The following is a 14541-nucleotide window of genomic DNA, read 5'->3' as shown; positions in this document are numbered from 1 at the left end:
CGCTGCGGAAGTGACGGAAGGGCCTTCCCGGGCTCGGGCGGCCAATCAGAGCGGCGGGCGCTGGCGGAAGTGGGCGGTTGGGCTGAGGCTGCGCATACGTTAGGGCGGCGGCAGTAGTGGGGCTTCAGCTACGGCTCCGAGAGTACGAAGAGCGGGACTTAAGCGCTTCACCTCAGAGTGGGCCGCACCGTTTCGATATGCGCCCGGGCCAGCTGGGGTGAACGGTGAAAGGCCTCTGGACGAGCCAGTTCCGTTTCGCTGCTCCGAAAATGCCCTTGGGGAAGGAAGAGGAGTGAAAACACCGCTTCTTCCCACAAAACACACACGTTGCTTTTCTTTAAAGTAGAAATTATCAGGAGACGAGAAGCAGGCTGCGGCCTTCGAGTTTTCGAAAGCAGAGGCGCCCCTTGTCCCTTTGCCTAAAATGTCAAGTGTTGGTAGTCTGTTACAAATAGCCTTGTAAAAGCCAAGAGGTGGTCGTGTGGGTTTGTAATAATAAGAAAAATCCACTCAGTTTGCAGCAAGCCTTTTATTAGGTTAAGTAAAACTTTGCAAAATACTGTGCAAGGTTTATTTGTTTTTGTTTTATAGATCGGTAGGACTCTTCTTCAGGCTGGATTGGAAGGTAAACAGGACCAGGGGAGCCTAGCGGATCGTTATTGTTGTTATTATTATTTCTTACATTTGTATACTGCCCTCCATCCAAAGATTCCTGGGTCGTTTTAGTTCTGAATGTGGGTGGAGGTAGCAGTCATTCAAAGGAGACTATTAGGTGCTGTGAAGGTTTCAGAATGCGCTTAAAGCTTCTGTGAAGGTGCATTCAGTAGCCCCATATTTGAAACTATAATTGGTACTTATAAATTGAAAATGTAAAATCCAGCAGTTCCAAGTCTCTTCACTAATACGTGAAATGCACAGGTTCCTTGGTAGGTGGAAAATGAGAACAAAGAGAATCTAGGCAGGTTTATTATTATTATTATTATTAAAATATAGAATATAAAAATTAGGTGGTGTGCTAGGCTTACATTTATTTAAGAGCAGCAAAATTGGGCAGTAGATCTATGGTACAACCCTAGGCATATTGACTCAAAAATAGGTCTCATTGAGTTTAAAGGTAAAGGTCCACTCATGGACAACTCTGGCACTCATCTCGCTTTATTGGCCGAGGGAGCCAGCTTCCGGCTCATGTGGCCAGCATGACTAAGCCGCTTGTGGCGAACCAGAGCAGCGCACGGAAACGCCGTTTACCTTTCTGCCAGAGTGATACCTATTTATCTACTTGCACTTTGACGTGCTTTCGAACTGCTAGGTTGGCAGGAGCAGGGACCGAGCAACAGGAGCTCACCCCGTCGCAGGGATACCTGCGTTGAGTTTACTTGCTCCCAAATAGGGAGATTGTAGCCTAAATCTAGGGACCTTTATTGTGGTGCTTCAAGGTTCATTCTTTTTTCTAATGTGCGAATGGCATGTTTTTGTGAACTAGAACCCGCTTCGTTGGATGTAGGACATGAAGGTGACGGTTTTCCCCTGCTGCTTGTTCCAACCATAGGAATATAGAAAGCTGCCTTATACCAAGACAGACAATTGATCCACCTTGTTCAATACAATATTGTCTACATGGATTTATTTATTTATCTTATTAAATTTCTCTTCCACCCTCCATCACAGGGCAGTTTACAATATAAAAAAGCAAACATACATAATGTAGTGACAAATAAAAACATTGGCCCTCCCCACACAGAATGTCTAGAGATTTGGGGGATTAAACCAGGGACTTGCATACAAATCACATGCTCTGCCACTGAACTATGGCTCCTTCTCCATCTTGGATTCAGAAGTATGCTTCCTCTGATCTTGATTTCATGTATGTTGGAGTGAACTGTAGTCCAGAGAAACCTAGGCTTCAAAATTATAGCACGATCCTATCTAATCGGAAGCAAGTCCTGTTGATTTCGGTGGGGCATACTCCCAAATATGTGTGCATAGAATTGAGCTTAAATTCATTAGCCTTTAGTATAGTACCAGAAGGATCTTTCTTATAGCTAAATAGCTGCTGCAGAATGCCTCCTGATTGCACCGTAAATTTTAAAAAAGCAGAAGAGAAACAAGTATTTTTTTTAAAAAAGCAAGGAATAGTGCTTTGCAAATAATGAAGCATTCAGAGCAGAATCCTATCTATTGAATTTGGGGGTGTTATGGAGCAGACTGACAGAAATAGTGCCCAATTTCGGGGCTGGGTACAGTGTGTAATGTGAGCCTGCTCACTTAACATTTCTTCTGTCTCACAGTGTGTTTAGAGACAGCATTTAGCACAATTATTTCAGTTGTCTTGAAAGCTAGACATTTGCCAGTCAGAGACAGCCTCAGCACAGGAAAAAGAAAAATATATTTCCCCTTATTTAGTATTTTGTCAAGAAGCTTCTGGAACATTTTAATGAGACAACCTCATAAAATCATTGAAAAAGCAGCGTTGCCAGTAACGTCAAAACGTTTTTTAATAATTTTGTAGTTCATACTAATTAGACTTGCCAACCGTCTGTTCACAGCAGGTGCAATGCCTGAACAGTACTAAAATGTGGTATTATGTGCTGCATGTTGGATTTATTTAAAATTATGGCTATCAATAAAGAACAAATTAACATTTATACCATAATCTTAAAACATATTTACTCAGAGGCAATGCATATAGATTACAGTATGGCTTACTTCCAAGTGCATGTGCTTAAGAAAGAGCAATTGGCCTTTTCAAGTGTTAAACAATTATGCAATGGGAAATGATGGTAGTAACCGGTGCTTTTTCTCAGCTGGACTGCTCCGGAGCACAGTTCTGGCACCTCTTGTGGGGAGGGGGGTGCCATTGCGGGCTGGCTCCAGCCCCTGCCTACTTACTGCCTTTATGTACTTCTGAGAAGCCCAAAACGAACATTTCAAGGGAACCTGACCTGTGTGTGCAAGTCTACTTTTTAAAAGATCTATGACTCCACCTAGCTCCTAGCTGTGATTGGTCCAGCTACAGGTGGGGCCAATTTGTATTTCCTTTTCTTCGATCTGTCTGACGTGTAGCGGTGGTGGGATTTAGAGTTTTCAGCCAGACCTCTACCATTGCATGAATGCATGCGTGTTTGTGTAAGGGCTCTTCAGAGCTGCTCTAGCCATCTGTCTGAATCTTAAGAGAACTTGGGGGGCCATTTATTTGACCTGTACCAGAACCAAGGGTGACCCCCAAACCAGCTAGAGAGATAGCTTGCTGTAGTTTTTAGCACCTCTGTGGGTGGTGAACGTTCCTGTTGCAAAACCAGCATCTGTTCAGAGCTACCTCGAGTCACCCAGTGACTTATTGTAACAACTTCATGGTGAATTCCAGCACCTATTTTTCTTGAAAAAGAAGCACTGGTAGTAGCCTCTTTTGCATTATTAACAATAACCAATAAACAAAAGGCTTTAATGTATGCATTAATAACATATTTTATATCAAAAGCTAGAAACTAATCTTGATGTTTGTATCAAGTTTTGCCAACCAATTTCGTGGAGAAAAGATGAGAAGGAAATAAACACATGGGATACCAAAATGCTACCTGTCAGAATGGTGAGAGTTTTTGTGTTAGATTTCAGACTGAAAGGAAAGCAGGAGCCAAGAATGCTCAGGAATTTCCAAGCTGCAAAATAATTGTTATATAGTATTTCTAAAACATTCCTATCTTTTGTTTTTAGCCTTGGCTATGGATGCAAAAATGCAAAAGGATGAACTGACAAGGACAATTAAATTTATGCCACCACTATACAAACAACGCTACCTGTTTGTTAAACAGTTAGTGAGTAAACATAAACCTAAAAAGGTTTGTATATGTTTCTTAGCAAAATATGTTCTTTATAGTATGGCTAACTGCTTCAGAATTGTTGGCCTTAGTCTTGCTGTGATGTGACACACTTAAACATAATTGAGCTAGACAGGCACTTCCATGCGGAAATAGTACAAATAAGGAAAACTTAAATGGGGGTGGGGGTGATCATAAGGGGGTGCTTTGTATTACTTGTCTCTTGTCTCAAATTTGCTGCATTATTTTAAAGTGTCTCAGCCACTTGGAGACCAATTCCAAACCCTGACTAGGAGCATGAGGGCTTGTAGAGTGGAGCTGTATAGCTAACACTGTAGTCACAGAACCTGTTCTTGTGCCAACCAGGACAGGAGGGGAGGAAAAGTGCTTCCTTGCTGCCCAGATAGAATTTTTCACACGCACACACAAGCTCCTTTCCTTCTGTTGTATGCTTGGTACAAAGAGCTTCTGTTAAGCCAAATTTCACTGTTAAGTCCAAATCAGGAAACATGGTTTAAGGTTGGTTAACAGACTTTTAAGTCATGGTTGCCTAGTTTGGAGTTAACAGAGAACTTTGCCTTAATGCTAACCACAGAGTTTATCCTGCATTAACTGGGCCCTTGGATCCCCCCCCCAGTGGAGTCAGATCTCACATCTTCCCTGCCCTTTGGCAAACTAAGGGTGATACCCAACTAAGTTGTCTGTTTTGAGTATGACTAACCCTCTGTATCAGATGGTGACAGCAGCCACGAAATTAAAAGACGCCTGCTTCTTGGGAGAAGGGCAATGACAGGCCTAGACAGCATCTTGAGAAGTAGAGACATCACCTTGCCAACAAAGGTCCGTATAGTTAAAGCTATGGTTTTCCCAGTAGTGATGTATGGAAGTGAGAGCTGGACCATAAAGAAGGCTGATCGCCGAAGAATTGATGCTTTTGAATTATGGTGCTGGAGGAGACTCTTGAGAGTCCCATGGACTGCAAGAAGATCAAACCTCTCCATTCTGAAGGAAATCAGCCCTGAGTGCTCACTGGAAGGACAGATTGTGAAGCTGAGGCTCTAGTACTTTGGCCACCTCATGAGAAGAGAAGACTCCCTGGAGAAGACCCTGATGCTGGGAAAGATGGAGGGCACAAGGAGAAGGGGGCGACAGAGGACGAGATGGTTGGATAGTGTTTTCGAGGTTACCAGCATGAGTCTGACCAAGCTGCGGGGGGCAGTGGAGGACAGGAGTGCCTGGCGTTCTCTGGTCCATGGGGTCACGAAGAGTCGGACACGACTAAACGACTAAACAACAACAACAACCCTCTGTATGTCACCCTAAGTGCAAACAAATTCAGAATTAAGAAGCGGTTTCGATTCCTAAGCTACTAATGACTTTAAAGTTGTATCAGTTTTAGTTATGGACTATTAATGTATTTAATTCTAATTGACAGGTGGCAGATTTGGGATGTGCTGAATGCAGGCTACTCTGGATGCTGAAATTCTGCAGCTGCATTGAAGTGCTCGTTGGGCTAGATATTAGTGAAGATGTGATGAAGGAGAATATGTAAGGAGAAAAAATATCCTTTAATTTCTTTTGCAAAAGCTGTTTGCTGTGCCTTGGAAATTTCAGAATATATATATATCTCAAAATCAGCCATTCAGTTCCTAACACGAGATTGGGGGTTGGCTACAGCAGTGGTGAGGAATCTAGCTCATGGGCCACACTGGGCCTTCTCATTTGGCCTGGCGGTGCACTGGGATTCACTGGCTCTGATAATCAGGTGATGGTTGAGTCTTGTGGAGCACTGTGCAGCTAGTTTTATCTGTTCCAACCGCAATCAGCTTAATTAAGAAAGCATGTGTTACAGTGCAAACAGTGACAATAACACTGTTTCCCTGGAGTTAGGAAACTGTGTGATCACCATGGTTTGCTTTTCTTCACATGGCTTCATAATTAGTATTTTTCAGAGTCGTTAGCACCTTTTAGGTTTGAAAATATTTCATTTGATTAATATTAATAGTTAACAAATGAATATTTAATATTGTGGTTTCGTTGCTAGTACCAGACTAGGTAGAGTACACAGAATATACCTAAATTGCTTCAATCTAGCAGTGGAAAGAAAAGCAATGTCAACTGAGAAAAAATACTGAAAACTAATCTGAGGATGAATATTGTTATGTGTCATATCCTATGCCATAGTATTTTAAATTTGGAACAATGTATGTTTCTGGTTGGACCACTCCAATATTATTATTAGCAGTTCTCTAATACATCTGAAAGAGTAGTTAGCTCCTGATAAGCTTTGCTCGGCGTCAGCAAACTGTGCTCTTCTCCATTTTCAATTTCTTAAGTTATTTTCCTTTTTAAAAAGCCTTAAATGTTGTTGGGACAGTCACACACAAAAAATGTACTATTTTTGTTGAAAGTAAGATACTCAGTTTGTGGGAATTATACCCAAGAAAAATATCTTCAAGAGTTTATCTTCAGTTGTGTTTTGCCGTCTTCCCATTTTTATCTAGTTTTTAAATAATTTGTTAATGTTATTGTTTAATTTTTTAATGTAAAATGCATAGACATTTTTACTATATTAAATGATGAAAAAGAATAAAATTGAAACATCAAACTTGCACTGAGAATTACTTCTAATTGTGCACAGTTGTTTCTTATGCTGTCAAGTAAGGGCATTAAAATGCGTTTCCTGTGCAGACTGTAGAGCTCCAGCAAATCCAGTATTATATTGTACTGACTTGCCTTCCATTTCAGCTAGAGTCAATTGGAACTTCCTGGTGCACCAGTAGTTAGATGAGGTGGGGGGTAGTATGGGTAAAAGTAAATGTCACCTGAGGTCTTCTATACCGTACAACTTGTTTGCTTGTAGGCATACACTATCTCCCCTTCCTGGTGACTATCTCCAGCCAAGTGAAAGACGTCTGACAGTTATCCTCTATCAGGGTTCAGTTGCTCACAGAGACCCTTGTATGCTGGGCTTTGATATGATAACATGCATTGAAGTGTGAGTATTCTACTGAAATACTTTATTTGGCAATGTTTTTCAGGTTTTGGTTTTAAAAGCATGTCGATTTAAATACATTTTCTACCATATATAACACACTTTCCTCTTCCCTAGTTCCAAGCAACTTCTCAAAAATAAAGGAGTGTGCCATCTTTTAACTTCTTAAACTTAGGTTTGGTGAGGTGGAGAACCCATAGCAAAATGGAAGTGTGGATGGGAAGACCTAGGATCCGTAACATAATGCTAGAGTAGGCTTAATTTCTGGAGAAAGGCTAAGAGCTCTGCAGGATAATAACATAATAGTCCTGCAGGATCAAACTAAAGGCCCATCTGCTCCAGCATCTTGTTTTCAGTTTCCCCAGATCACTCTAGGAAGTCTGCAAGCAGGACCTGAGTGCAGCAGAATTCTTCCCCACTTGTGATTCTCAGTAGCTGCTGTTCAAAGGCATCCTGCCTTCCAGCAGTAAAGGTACCGTATTTTTCGCTCTATAACACGCACCCGACCATAACACGCACGTAGTTTTTAGAGGAGGAAAATTTATGGTGCAAAAAATACGGTATATCACAGTCATTGATAGCCTTATCCTGAGTGAATTTGTCTAATCCTTTTTTAAAGCCATCCAAGTTGGGAGCCATTACAAAATATTGTGGAAGTGGATTCCACAATAACTATATGCTGTGTGTGTTGGGATTAGAGCCCCTCAAGTTCTGGGGGACCTCTGGCTTGATGATTAATTAGCAGAGTTGCAGACCTCTTGCCATAGTGTGCATTCCAAGAAAAAACACTGGACGCAGAAGAGTCACTAGGAATAATTTACTAAGGCATAAATCATGTGGTTCTTTGTCAAAGCCTTGACAAGGTGCATCTTGGGCATAAAAATCAGTTCAGCATATAAAATCTAACACTATACAAGAATACACTGAGAGTGAGGAAGTAAGAATCCAGGCAGATAGAGAATCAAAAGTAAAGTGTAACTGCTCACTGGGTAGCTGATACATGTTCCCAGTTACCTTGAAGGGAGATGTAGTCAAAACAATATCCACCTTGCTTCTTAGCAGAAATGAAAAGTGCTGAGCAGCTAGAATTCTTTCTAGCATGTTCCAGCTTCAGTTTCTGCACATACAAAGAATATACTAGAAAATCTTCTGTTTACTTTTATAAACTGGAAAAGATTTCTGTACCTGAGAAACGCCATTAATCCTGACAGTGTGAACTAGGGCTTACGAATCTTCCAACTTTGGTGTCATTTTGGTTGCCCCTTTTTTGAACTTTTCCTGACTCTACAATATCCTTTTTGAGGAGAGGCAAACAGAACTGTACACAGTATTCCAAGTGTGGATGCGCCATAGATTTTGTCCAACAGCACTATGATATTGGCAGTAGGATTGATATTGGTGGTATTATTTTCAATCCCTTTTGTAATTATTCTTAACATAAAATCCACCTTTTCCATATGTACTGCATGCCAGGTCGACATCTTCAAGCTATTCACAGTGACCCAAAGGTCTAGTTCTTGTACAGTCACTGGCAGTTCAGACTTAACTGCCAGATTAACATATATGTGAAATGAGGATTTATTTATTTTTGCCCCAATGGGCATCCATTTACGTACACTTTTTGAACTTTTGGTACAATTGATATAATCACCTCACTGCTTACTACTAGCTACAGATAATTTATGAACAAGTTAGAAAGCACAGGCCCCAATACGGATTCTTTGGTACTCCACATCCTTCCATTGGAAGAACTTTATTCCTACTCTACTTCCTGTCTTTAACAGAAACATTATCAAAACCTCTTTGAAAGTCTTAAGTACACTGTCAGTTGTATTGCCTCTATCTATATGTTTGTTTATACTCTAAATTAGATTGATGAAACAGGCCTGGTTCTGCTTCAGAAAGACTTATTCTTCTGTATGTTTTGTAATTCTGCCTTTAATAATGCTGTCCCTCAATTTTCCCAAAACAAATGTTATACTAACTGGCCTGTAAAATCCTAGATCCCATCTGGATCCCTTTAAAAATGGTTTTACATACTTTACATTCCTTAAGTATAGATGGGTGCCTGGCGTGCTCTGGTCCATGGGGTCACGAAAAGTCGGACACGACTAAACGGCTAAACAACAGCAAAATATAGATGGTGATTAAGAACTCTTGGGTGGATTGTCATCCTGACCTGATGATTTGTCAGTTTTTAATAAGATGTAGAACCAGGTAAAGACTGAGATAGGTCTTGGTTAGAGACCATGGAGAACTGCATAGCTGAAATATATATACCGTAATACTAGGCTAGTTGGATCAAGTATAAAATAGTGTCATACTTTTAGATAGAAAAACAAAGTTATCTTGAGAAGATATTTTTTCTTATATCAGACTTACTGTAGTTGTGCAGCTTGGCTACTTCATTTAAGTATGTACTGTACACAGTTAATCTGTTTGGTAAGAAGATCCTTGTAACTTTCTATCTTCAGAATAGAACACCTGGAGGCAGAAGAGCTGGACAAATTCCCAGAAGTGGTATTTGGTTTTATGTCCCCAGCCATGGTCGTAATAACAACACCAAACTCAGAATTTAATTGTTTGCTTCCAACTGTAACATTCAGACACCCAGATCATAAATTTGAATGGAATCGTGCACAATTTAAGAACTGGTAAGCTCATTCCATCTTCTATATGCTTCCAAAAAGTAAAACAAAAACAGTGGTGTATATTTTAGTGTAGGCTATGGGGGAATAAAATAAAACCTTGCTATACCCTTCAGAAGCTTTTATGATTTTGAATATACTGTGGTGACTGCCATAGCCTACCTTATATGTTAATCATTTTGGAAATAACAGTAATTAAAGTGAAGGACAACCATTGGTTGTCTAGGCGTAGCTTTTTCCACCCCAATAATCTCACAATATGTAGAATGTAGGTGAGACAAGAAATGACAACAATTTCTGATCTATGTATTTTCTTCGTTGTGGGGATTCCATTATTTTTTAAAGACATGAGCACCATTGCAAGGCAATGTAGTAGGTAAAGATACGGAGATTTTTTAGGTGAAGTGGGATTGGTCTCAAAGCAGGAATATCCTCTAATATAGGGATTGTCTCAAAATTCCTGCATAATATTTGCTCCACTCTACCATAGCTCCAAATTTTCTCTTCTCCCCCCATCCTTCAGTGGGGTACCAGCTCCACTAAACCTTCACACAAACACATATCTTAATAATGCTTAAGAATTATTAAGAATATTCATGATCCAGTTTGAGAACTCTCACATTACTATTATAATGAGGGTGAAGCTTTATGCTCTTTGCTGTCTATTTCATAGTCTAAAGAACAGAACAGGCTCCTGGAAGTCAGTGAAGGCTGGGTATATTTCTAATTGACAGAACAAAAGTTTGTTGGCAACAATAATGTTTTGTTTTCAAATTCAGGGTTGGACAGAACAGTTGTTTTTGTCTCACTGACCTTGTCTGTTGAGCTGGTGAGGAGGTGTCTTTGTTCCTAACAGCTACAATCTCCTGTCACTGCTGCCATTTCTCTGCATCTACTTATCCACACAGGCATTGTTAATAGGAAGGAAGAACTGCCTCTCTCACAAGAATGGCTTGTACTCGTGATGGGAGATTTGGCAGTACTCACTATAACACATGTTTGATACGCAAGATAGAGCTGTTAGGATTGGTCTTTCAAAGTTACTTGCACAATTTGTTGTTTTGTCATAAATTTAGGGCCCAAGATGTTGCAGCTCGCTATGACTATACAGTGGAGTTTACTGGATTAGGAGCCCCACCTCCTGAAAAAGATGTTGGAACTTGTACACAAATAGGTGTGTTTGTGAGAAAATACCAGAATGATGGACCTACACATTTTGAGAAATGCAAGGAACATGTTTATAAAACCGTAAGTGGATCTTTTGCTTCTGCAAGGAGGAATAAATTCAGTATAAAGTGGTTACATAGTAAAACATAACACGATAACTGAAATAGAAGTCTTATGTATTGAGTTTGTGCTGAATTGATATCCAGTGAACCTTGTGACTGATCAGCAGTCAGTGTCACAATACATACTAGGAAAGAAGTTCTTTTGATTCTGACTTTCAAAACAAATGTGTTATGATTGATGAACACATGGCATGGAGAGGCAACTGGGCATTTAAAATGACAAAAAGAATGAGAATATTTGTTAATTAGCCCTAAAATATTATCAAACATGAAATCATTTATCCAGGGAAGAAAATGTTACTTAGAATGTTTTCTTCCCAGTTTCAGTGTTCAGTAAGTATTATTGGATATTGAACTGTAGAAGCACACTTGTTTTTAATAACTTAATTAAACCTTTAGACCCTATGCTGTAATTCCCACCTTTTTGCCTTTTTTTAACCTATAATTCCCACTAGTATCAGCTAGATTTAAACCCAGGTCCAAGCCTAACACTTTGTTCGGTGGGCCACTCTGAACTTGGATTGTACTTTTAAGATGGGAATAAGGCAGTGTAGGAGTATCAACCATATTGCTCAAAATTAATTTAAAATTGTTTTTGTTTTATTTCCAGTAAGTGGGTAACTTATGGAAGAAAAGCTAACTCAAACTAAGGATTTGTTACTTTAAGGTTGCAAGCCTATTCATACTTACTTAGGAGCAAGTTCCTTTAAATTCAGTGCAACTTACATTTCAGCAGACATGCAAGGGACTGTATTGTGATAGGGCTCTTGCTAGTTTGCCCAAATTCTACCTAATTTTGCAGGGAGGCTTACTCGCACCGCATACTACAGGGCTTGCTTCTGAGTTTTTTTGTTTTTAAAAAAGCACACAGATAGATGTTATTGAAAATTGAACTGAGGAGCATGTACAACCGTTTTATGGTCAGATAGCCACACAGTTGTAGGCTATGGTCTATCTTAAAAATCAGCAGGAGAATTATGTTTGCATTCGTCAAACAAGTAAGGACAGGCGGTTTTCAGCTTTATTTTGTGTATTGTAAACATGTTAGAAAAGGTCCAGTAGAGCTATGCCTAGTTTAATATTCTGTAACATAAAATGCTGAGTATGTGAAATGCTTTGAACAGTTAGAATGTGCTAACAATAAATAAGCCGCATCTTTGTTTTCCATATCAAAGCTTTTCAAAGCTGAATATCCAAGCCTTAAAGATGAAAAGTATTTGCAGACTGCAGTGGTCAATGAAGTTATTTGGACAGCACAAATAATTGCACGGAGACACTGGGACCACGTAAAAACTGAATATAAAAAACCCTGTTATGACTCTGAAACAGAACCTAAATTCCAACCATCTCACCATAGTCTGAAGTATTTTAAGCATCTGCCTTTAACAGAAGCCAACAATAAAAGTTTGCAGCCATTTATTAATGGAAACTCTGTCTACATACCTCTTGCAAACATTCTTTCTTTTCCTAAAGTGAATAAACTTTGTGGAACAGTTGAAACTCTAAGCAATCTCATAACTGGCAAAGTCACACTCAGCCATGACGGATCTGGAGTGCTGATTGATGCTGAATATGAAAATGAAGAGATGGAGAATTAGCAAATGCTTTCAAAAATACTTGTTCTTGGTACTACTTTGCAAACTGGAGGAGTCCAGTGAGTAGAATTCTGCTAGTTGCTGGATTTAATAACTCAACAGATTGGACTGGCTACTAAATATTTGGATCAGGTGCCATCTTTTTGTGTTGAGGTGGGCTAGAATAAGATGTTCCTACCTAATTATTTTGATTGAGAAATAAACATGTACCTTCCTCAACCCAACTGCTTACAACAGTAGATAGTAGAACAGAAGTCAGAAAACAGTTTTCTGTCTGTGAACAGAAAAAGTAATGTTTAAGATGCATTTTTTGTATTGAAAGGTGGTTTTACAGAAGTTTGTGTGCTATATTATGCAACACTACCGTTATCAGTATCTTTATAGTACAAGTTTAGTTGAGAACTAAATTAGCTGCTTAAGTTAATGCTAGGTGTAATGCTCTCTCTGTGTGTGCTTTTAAAATAGTTTTTTTCCAGAACCATTCACACTGTTCTATATAGAAATGAGTTTGTAGATGCTGTCCAATAAGGGCTTTCAAATAAGATTGTAGAATACTACTTGCTGAAGAAAGTTGTAAAATACATTTGCTCAGCTCATCCACGAACTGATTCTAACCCCCAAAGTATCAGCATAACCTTGGGGACTGCTAGGTTTTGATTATAGAAAGGAGCAGCAGCAATTCTTTTCCTTAGTCTCAACCTTATAATGGTTTGATCAAGGAGAAGGATGTGGCCTCCTTTTTAAATTCTGGCCTCTACTCCTATGAGTTACGTGCAAGATGGCAGAGACTACTCATTCATCTAGCAGTACTGCAAACACCAGCCACAGGATAGCCTTATTAAAGCCTCAAGTAACTGAAGTTATGCATTGCTTCCTGCATGTATTACCTATTCAAGTATGCTTTTCTTTAATTACAGTAGTTGGTAAACAGATTGGCATATGAGCAGATGTAGTTGTACATAAATATTGTTCCTGTGTAACAGTAAACATCCTTTGCTAAACAAATATTAGACAATTCTATCTCACTAATCTTTCAACAATTTCAACCACAAGGTGGCATGCTTCTCCATAAAGCATTTGCTTGGCATCCTGTCCTCATGTAACAAAAAGGGATGCAGCTTTTTCCAATATCCCTACCACCACCACCTTGGTAAAAAGTCAGAGGACTACTGCAGTGTTGTTGTTTTTATACCAGAGGCAACAGACGTGATTGGGCAAGAGAAGAGATGGTTTGGTACCTTGTTGCTCTTCGACCTTTTCCCTAATTCACTTGTCACATTTTAAAATGCTAGGATAGATTATTGTTTTTCTACTTCTACCTTCTTAAAATGTAATGCTCTCTATTACAGTATTTCTACCTTCTTAAAATGTAATGTTCTCTATTACAGTTGCACTGCAGCAGCTTTCTCCTTGTACTATAACCAGAACACTGCATCACTTCCCAGCCTGGCCCGATTCCAAGCCCTTGCAGAGCGTACAACCGTAGCCCCTAATTTTCCCTGCTATTATAGTGTCGCTTCAGAGGAATCATTTTTGGGATGAGAATAGAGAAGAAAACCCAGCACAGTTTCTGCTAGGGCTTACTACATAAAATAGTCACTTAAATCACTTAAATAGTTCAAGACAATCCTGTTTGCAAAGTTTAGTTTAATCACTTCTTCAGTATTAGGATTGAAGGCAGTCTCTTCCCTGGACAGATAATCACCAAGTATTCCTTACTACCAATACAAGTAGTAGTTACTGATCATGTTTACGATAAGCCCGTAAGAGTGGGATGCCAGCTAAATTGCTGATGGAGATGTAGCTGCTCTGCAGAGGAAATGCGAGCTTTTCACAGAAATAACAAACAGGAACTTTTCTGCAGGTGGGACTCATAGAGGATGACAAAAGGCAGTACAAAGGGGGGGAACCACTAAAAAGCTGTGGCAAGGCCTCAGAACGGTGCTCTAAAACATGGTTATATGTTTAGTATTTTTTGTCATCAGTCAAAGTTTTGTATTGTCTTACTACAGTGACAACCACTACAGCAGTTTACTTAGTGAATACCTAAAGTAAACTGCTTTAATAGTTATAATGGAAACAAAATGAGATACATTTTTTTGTCCCAAAGAATGATCAGTGTCGAAATGTTATTTAATACTGGAATATTTTGTTTTTCATGCTTTGGGGCTGTCATTTCTCTAGATTTTACAGAGTAAA

At 39.4% G+C, this 14541-nt stretch overlaps 1 protein-coding gene across 3 annotated transcripts; it reads left to right on the top strand.

The window, feature by feature from the left end:
- The first annotated feature begins 66 nt into the window (after positions 1 to 66).
- On the top strand, positions 67 to 12566 carry HENMT1 (HEN methyltransferase 1). Of its 3 annotated transcripts, XM_079981562.1 has the most exons (8): positions 67 to 625; positions 1484 to 1864; positions 3712 to 3836; positions 5251 to 5363; positions 6679 to 6813; positions 9285 to 9464; positions 10535 to 10706; positions 11923 to 12566. In XM_079981562.1, exons 2-8 carry the CDS (start codon positions 1618 to 1620, stop codon positions 12343 to 12345), a joined length of 1395 nt encoding a protein of 464 aa, XP_079837688.1. In that variant the 5' UTR covers positions 67 to 625; positions 1484 to 1617; the 3' UTR covers positions 12346 to 12566. The 3 variants fall into 3 exon arrangements, with proteins under 3 accessions (XP_079837688.1, XP_079837689.1, XP_079837690.1); XM_079981563.1 differs by lacking the exon at positions 1484 to 1864 and having other exon boundaries at positions 68 to 625; XM_079981564.1 differs by lacking the exons at positions 67 to 625; positions 1484 to 1864 and adding an exon at positions 1874 to 3016.
- Positions 12567 to 14541: the final 1975 nt, after the last annotated feature.

The sequence above is a fragment of the Podarcis cretensis genome, assembly GCF_951804945.1.
Source record: "Podarcis cretensis genome assembly, chromosome: 6".
NCBI lineage: Eukaryota > Metazoa > Chordata > Lepidosauria > Squamata > Lacertidae > Podarcis > Podarcis cretensis.
This window is presented reverse-complemented; position numbering and strand designations above follow the sequence as displayed.

Bases quoted from the DNA above. Each gene is read 5' to 3' on its own strand.
- HENMT1 (XM_079981562.1), top strand. From the start codon at position 1,618: ATGGATTTATTTATTTATCTTATTAAATTTCTCTTCCACCCTCCATCA. The intron at 1,865-3,711 runs GTATGTTGGAGT...TTTTGTTTTTAG, and splicing joins TCCTCTGATCTTGATTTCAT to CCTTGGCTATGGATGCAAAA. The intron at 6,814-9,284 runs GTGAGTATTCTA...TTCTATCTTCAG, and splicing joins ATGATAACATGCATTGAAGT to AATAGAACACCTGGAGGCAG.